The 7500-nt window shown below is 45.5% G+C and overlaps 1 protein-coding gene across 6 annotated transcripts in view; it reads right to left on the bottom strand.

Moving 5' to 3' along the window:
* LOC119579480 (forkhead box protein M1-like) overlaps nucleotides 1–7500 on the bottom strand; it is a 112629-nt gene that overhangs the window by 73449 nt on the left and 31680 nt on the right. For 2 of the 6 annotated variants that reach the window (XM_037927319.1, XM_037927320.1), the window contains exon 1: nucleotides 1306–1762. The exons of 3 other annotated variants lie outside the window; for them this stretch is intronic. In XM_037927319.1, the coding sequence (XP_037783247.1) occupies nucleotides 1306–1343 (38 nt within the window). In that variant the 5' untranslated portion in view covers nucleotides 1344–1762. Of the gene's footprint in view, nucleotides 1–1305; nucleotides 1763–7500 lie in introns of those variants that run through there. One more of the 6 variants, XM_037927321.1, reaches the window with a different exon arrangement.

The following is a 7500-nucleotide window of genomic DNA, read 5'->3' as shown; positions in this document are numbered from 1 at the left end:
GATATAAATAACGAGAATAATGACTCCAGAAAAAAAGGAGTAGAGAGAAGAATGAAAGTGTTGAAGAGAGGAGTGAGTGCGGGAGTGAGGGAAAGGGGGGGGGGCGGGGTGCGTGGCCCTGATCGTCACCTCGCACTCTAAATACGTCGAGAGATCAGCTGTGTTGGCGTTACAGCGAGGCTCTTGTTGGTTCCTTTCACGCTGCTGCTGTTGCTGCTGCAGCGGTTCACACTCCCTTCCTCTTCCTCCTGCTTCACTCTCTTCTCTCTCTTTCTCCTTCACCTCTTATTCATCATCTTTATCATTCACATTCCTACTTCTTCGCTCATAACCTACTCATTTCCTTATTTCCCTTGAAATGCTACCTAATATATATTTTTCATCTTCCCTTCCTCTCTTCCTTCACTTTACTTCTTCCTCGCTGTGCTGTTCCATCCACTTCCCCTATTAACCCCTTCCCTGTTCCACCCCCCCACCCACCCCTCCGTGCCTGTGCCCATCGCCAAGAGTGCCCAGATCATCAACACCACGTGAGAACCTCCACTGCCTTCCACTAAACTCTCCACCCTTTTGCATTCTCCCTCCCTTCGTCCTCCCGTTTTCTACGTCCTTCTCCACTTCTTTTGCTTCTATCCACACCTCCACGTCCTGATTCATCGACTACTTTACCCCATCTCCTCCTCTCAATATCGTCATCGTCATCATCACCATCACCGTCACCACCACCATCATTATCATTATCATCACTATCATCATCACCATCCACCTCCTCCACACTGCTCAACATTCCAAGCCGGCTCTGTAACACCAACCACACCATGTGACACTATCCCCCCCTCCCCCATCTCTCTCTCTCTCTCTCTCTCTCTCTCTCTCTCTCTCTCTCTCTCTCTCTCTCTCTCTCTCTCTCTCTCTCTCTCTCTCTCTCTCTCTCTACGTCCGGGAGGTATAGACACAAACAAACATAGTGTGATAAGAGGGAGTGAGGGAGAGAAAGAAAAGATGGGAAGACAGGAAAACAACACTGCAAGTTGAAAAATATGTGAAAAACAGGGAGTAACAGGAGGGAGAAGGATGGAAAGGAAGAGCGAGCACTCCCCAGCACCATCAACAGCTGATCATGCGGTGACCCGCTGAAACCATAACAGTCGGGACTCATCCCTGGCCACGTAACACACACATACTGCCTCACAACCGACTCATTCACTCACTAAACTCGCTCTCGTCTTACAGCGGAGAGAAAGAGCATGTGTGTGCGCGTGTGTGTATGTGTGTATGAAGGAATGAAAGAAGAAACTTGCTTACCTTTTCGTGTCTTTCATATTCCAGTCCGGGGACCGCATACACCCATTCCACTGTCCCGCGAAACTTAGACTAGCAAGAGCCTCCGGAAGGAGGAAACAATGCCCCTCAAAAAGACTGAGGGCAAAAAAAAAGATAAAAAACAAACTGCTTAAAACTCTTTTCGACTAAAATTTTCTCTCACGGTCCGTCCCTCTCCACCGAAGCCACCCAAGCAACTACGTCACACTGGGCCAGGCGAGCTGAGCCCTGCCGCGAGCGGGCAGCGTCGTGGTCCCTCCGCCATGTTCATGGTTGCCATAGCGACGGACCGCTCCCGCAACGCACCGCCGCCGCCGCCGGCCGCACTCATCTCCCGGAGAGAGAGAGGGGGGGGATGGAGACACCGCACCGGCACCAGCATCAGCGTCTCGCGGTGGTGGTAGCGGTAGCGGCGGCGGCGGCGGCGGCGGCATTGGAGGAGGTGGCGGTAGCTGGCTGACCCGAAACTCCATTTGCGATATACAATTTCAGTGGGACGCGCAAGGCCCTCGCTCTCGGCCGCTGACGCAGACGAACGCTACGACACTTTTCTCCTTTGCGGCCCGATGCTGACCCATGCTTCCAAAATCAAATGACGTCCTCTCGGCCCGTCTGGCGGCGGATGGCGCTCAAACAATGCGCAAACTAATAACACCAGCAACATTAACAATAACAATAACACAAATCATTTCATAACAAAATAACAGTTATAATAAAACAGGTTTTCAGCGCCCTGACCGCATTCCTACGCCCATGCACATACGCTCATGTCTTGTGATGTCTTGTGCCACATAGGCTACCAACCCCCTCCCCCTCGCCCCTCTCCCTTCCCCCCCTCCCTCACCCCCCCATCAGTCATCCCTACCCACCTACCCTACTACCTCCCACCCTCCCTCCCCATACTCCTTCCTTCCAAACTCGTGCCAATGACCAAAATATGGGTATCTCCATACCCCCGCCCACTCCCCCGGCTTTCTTCACGCCTCTTCCACCCATTCTCTGCTTCCTCCTCCTCTCGTGTTGCTTTGTCTCTTCGCTTGTGTCTTATTCTCCCTTCGTCTTCTCTTTCCTCTCATTCGCATTCATTCCCGTTTATGATTCCTTCGTCTCTCTATTCTAAATTTTGATATTACTCGTGACTATCACTATATCTTTTATTAATCAATCCATCAAATACTTATAAACCATCTATGTATCAATCTATCTTCCATTCCACATCTTCATCTTTCATTTCCTCTCTCTATCCACCCATTTTATCAAATTATACTTTCATTTATTCTCCTCTTCCATTCCTCCCTTCCTTTCTTCCGTTTTGGATCCGCCATAAAGTCATCACAGCAATCCCCCCCCCCCCCATTCTCCCCAAGCCTACCCCCCCCACGTAAGAAATTTTTTTTTTTTGCTTTTCATAAGTAGCATTTCTACGGGAAAGAGTGGGGAAGAGAGAAAAGTTAGAAATGGGGGAGAGGGGAAGGAGGAGAGAGAGAGGGGAGGGGGAGAAGAGAGAAGAGAGGGGGGTCAAAAAGAGGGAGAGGGATGGCAGCTAATTAATGAATCTTTTGGCAAAGGCATGATTAATTAAAGAGAAAATCATTAACATGCCCCAGGTATGGGTGATTAGCGTTAAACTCGGATTTCCGTGGCCGGCTTGAAGAGTCAGAAACACAGACCGATATAAACATACATCAAAATGAATAAATAATCAGGGGGGAAGAAAGAGGGAGATAAATGGCGAGTGGGAGAGGGAGAGACAGAAAAAGAGAGGAAGAGAGAGAGAGAGAGTAGGGGAAAGAGAGAGAGAGAGAGAGAGAGAGAGAGAGAGAGAGAGAGAGAGAGAGAGAGAGAGAGAGAGAGAGAGAGAGAGAGAGAGAGAGAGAGAGAGAGAGAGAGAGAAGGAAAGGGAATGAGAAGAGTAAGAAAGAAAAAAAAGAGAAGAGAGAAGTAAAAAAAATAAGAAGAACGGAGATAGAGAAGAGAACCAGAGGACCAGCAGAATGGGGGAAAGGAGGAGGGCAATTAAACCAATTTCAGGTGCGAAATTAACAGGTATCGGTGGCAGTAATTAGGGCAGGGCAATTAACGGGCTCCGGTGCGGTGGTCGGGTCCTGGCGCGCATTTATAATCAAGTGGAGATTTTATCCACTTGATCAAGCATGTCGAGAGGCAACTCGGTGGGTATCGAGGAGCGGATATCGGGGAACAAATGAAGCGGGTATCAGAAAGCAGGTGAATCGGCTATCAAAAGACAATGGAAGCGGGTATTTGGGAACAAAAGAAGCGGGTATCAAGACCAACAATACAAACAATAAAGACAAATTCCCTCTAAAAACAAACAAACAAATAAACAAAATCGCCAAAACCCCCGTCCCCCCCAAAGAGAGAGAGAGAGAGAGAGAGAGAGAGAGAGAGAGAGAGAGAGAGAGAGAGAGAGAGAGAGAGAGAGAGAGAGAGAGAGAGAGAAAATCTAGTATCTAAAACAAGCTAAACACGAAAGAACAATCAACAAACAAGGAGAAAACAAGGGTGATGAATAATCAAGTGGCGTCGCGTAACAATCGATAAAGACTGAATACAACTAACTTAACAGGCAACCAAGTGGCACTAAGTTAACATTCACCTGGCGAAATGTCCCATAAAGAGGCAGAGTATCAATTCAAAACTTTGCCTGTGTGTCTATCTCTCTTTGGCAAACTTTATTCAAATAATCAAAGAATATATTAATCCAAGATAAACTGGCTAAGTTAATAGATGTAAGAAAAAAGAAAAAAAATCCGAAATTCAGCCGGCAAGGAATGTGCTACTCATACGAGTGCCACGTGACATCGCCGTCTCCCCATTAAAAAAGTGATTAGTGATTTCGATGAAGATATTATTGCAACAACAATAACTACAAGTTGCATTCGTAATAATAGTATTAGTATCAGTAACCGTAGGGGTAATAGTGGTAATAATAGTAGTAATAGTAGTAGCAGCAGCAGTAGCAGCAGCAGCAGCAGTAGTAGTTGTAGAAAGTAGTAGTAATGGTAGTAATAATAATAATAGAAGAAGTAGCAGTAGCAGTGGTGATAATAAAAGTAAAAATAACAACAATAATAAAAACAACAAGCAAAATAAATGGCCTTCATTTCCGCAGTATAAGGGCGCGTCAGCTCGATCCTCGCCCTCACACATGACAGAAGAAGCCCAATCTTTTCAAAATTGAAAACGGTGTTCTTAGCTGCTGCCTCCTCCGCCTCTTCCTCTTCATCCTTCTATTCCTATTCTCCTTCTCCTCCTTTTCAATTTCCTCCTCCTCCTCCTCCTCTTCCTCCTTCTATGCCCCTTCCCTTTCCCCTTCTCTTTCTCCTCCTTTGCAATTTCCTCATCCTCCACCTCTTCCTCCTTCCATTCCCCTTCTCCTTCACCTTTTCGATTCCCTTCTCCATCTCCTCCTTTCCAATTTCCTCCTCCTCCTCCTCCTCCTCCTCATTTTCTATCTCTCCTCGTCTTCTTCTTCTCCTCTTCCTCGTCTTTCATCGTCCCCCTCTTCCTCCCCTCCCCATTCTTTCTCCCTGCCCCCATTTCCTTCCGTAGTGGGATTTAAAGGGGGGGTTTTGCTTGCTCCAAGAACCTCCTCTTAGGCCCTTGATTTGCATGCGACCTCTCCCACGCACACGCGGATTGTCTGATCTTACTCCGCTTTAAGATGCACGCACGCAAGCACATGGGCGGATGGACGGATCTATTCTCTTTTTCCGGTCTGTGGATGCGTGTGTCTGTGTCTGAGCTTGCGATGTGTGTGTGTGTGTGTGTGTGTGTGTGTGTGTGTGTGTGTGTGTGTGTGTGTGTGTTAGTAAGTCGTTGCTGTCTATCTCTTATTAATTTGATTTATTCTTCATTCTCCCTCTCCTCTCCTCTCTCTCTCTCCACTGAGAAAAGGGACGCGGATGGTGTTGCCATGACGACGCGTGGCAACACTACACCCACCGGCGACTCGGGGGGGGGGGGGAGGTTCATGTCTGGGACCTCCCCCCCCCCCCGGGCTGGCCCAATTCATAGGCCTTGCCTCGACCAATCCGTGTCTCCTTACGCCGCGTCGGGTGTCGGAAGAGGGTCTGTCTGTCTGTCATTCTGTCTGTCTGTCTGCGCGTGTCTGACCCCGTGCAAGCACTCTCTCCTTCCTTGTGCACCTCACAGACGTCTGGCGCTTTAGCATGCATGCGACACCATATGCCACATGCGTTGGCTCTCGGACCATGCGCCATGCACATCTGACTCTGCAGATGCTTGAGCTGTGACCTACAAGCAGGCGCAAGCACACACTATATACTGGCACACGCCAACATATGCACCACAAAAGTCTATTACAGGGCACACATACACAGATACACACACAAGCACATCCATACACACAGGCACAAATGCAAACACATGCACACATACATAAGCATATTCAAGCATGGGCACACATACTACACTACACAACACACACACGAGCAACCCCCCCCCCCCCCCGGCTAAGAATCATTCTAACACACAACCCCACCGCATCCACGACCCCAGCCGCACAACCTGCATCTTGGTGGTCGTCTCAAAGCCCTAGCCTGCGCCCCCTCCATCTACACCCTTTCTTCCACCCTCCCGCCCTCCCTCTTCCTCCCATCCCCCCCTCCTCCTCTTCCCTCCGTGTCCCTCCCTGCCACCGGCCGGCTTCCACAGTGCTGTTGGCGCAGGTACGACCGACCGCACGACCCCTCCCTCTGTGCCCCCTCCTCCACGTGCGTCTCTTGAGCCCCCCCATCCCCCCTCACTTTCCGTGCTAAATATACCCCCCGGGAGAGGAGAGCGTGCGGCCTCCAAGCACGGCGAGTCAGCAAGCCGGCCTATCCTGCTCACAGCACGTTGGGGTCCCACCCGAATCTCACAGCGGATTAGGGCCCACGTCCTGTCATGCAGGGTCTCGGAGCCCATTTCCCATCTAGGGGCACGCATCCCTAACGGCATCCCGAGGGGCACTGCCAACATACCAATATCATGGGGCCATTCTGCTCACATCAATGGCGCTCCGCTTCTGATCAGGCAGCGCTTTCGGACACCTTACCGCACTACCTACCTCTCGGGTCCACTTCCAACCTGCTAGCATCCCCGCACCCATTTCCTATTCGAAAAGCATCATGAGCTCCATTCAGGGCAAGTCCTGGGGTCTATAACCTATTTACTTTCTATAGCATCGACAGGCATGGCACGTAAAATAGGATGAGCTCTGCTTGTGGTTCATAGTGATGACCCCCCAAAAAAAACCCCCCCCCGGGGGGGACTCTGCAAAAAAAAAGAAAAATGCTTGGGGCTGGGTGACTTTTAAACCCCCCCCCCAACGGCCCCAAGCCCAAAAACCATTTTTAAGCCAACAGCCAAAAAATTTTGGGCAAAAAAGCCCCCCCCCTTTTAAAAAAAAAAAACAATTAAAAAAACAATTTTAAAAAAAAAATTTTAAAAAAAAAAAAGAAAATTTAAAAAAAATAAAAAAAAGAGGGGGTTTTAGTAAAAAAAAAAATTTTTTTTTTTTAAAAAAAAATTTTTTTTTAAAAAATTAAGTCTTTTTTTAAAATCCTTTTATTTAAAATTTTTATTTATTTTTTTTTTTCCCCCCCACAATAAAAACCCCCCCTTTTTAAATTTTTTAAATTTTATTTAAAAATTAAAGGGGGGAGGGTAAGAAAAAAAATATTTTTAAATTTGGGTTTTAAGGGATTTAAAATCCCATTATTAATATTTTGATTTTTCAAAAAATTAAAAAAATTTTTATTTTACTTTTTTAAAAAAAATTAAATTTTTTTATTAAAATGAAAAAAAAAAATTTATTAAAACAAAAACCCATTTTTAAAAAACATTATTAAAATAAAATATAAAATAGAATTTATTATAATATAATAAAAAAAAAAATTAAAAAAAAATAAATTATAATATAAAATTTAATAATATAAAAGATATAAAAAAAGTATATAAAAATTTTAAATCTAAAAAAATATTTAATATAAAATATAAATTAAAATTTAATATTTTAATATAATATATATAAAATTATATAATATAATATATATATATATAAATATATAAAAATAAAATTATATAATATATATATATATATAAAAAAAAAATATATATAAAAAAAATTAATATATAAATATTAATATAAAT

Source organism: Penaeus monodon, chromosome 12, assembly GCF_015228065.2.
Source record: "Penaeus monodon isolate SGIC_2016 chromosome 12, NSTDA_Pmon_1, whole genome shotgun sequence".
NCBI classification, from domain to species: domain Eukaryota; kingdom Metazoa; phylum Arthropoda; class Malacostraca; order Decapoda; family Penaeidae; genus Penaeus; species Penaeus monodon.
Note: the sequence above shows the minus strand (reverse complement) of the source record. Positions and strands in the feature narration are given on the sequence as shown.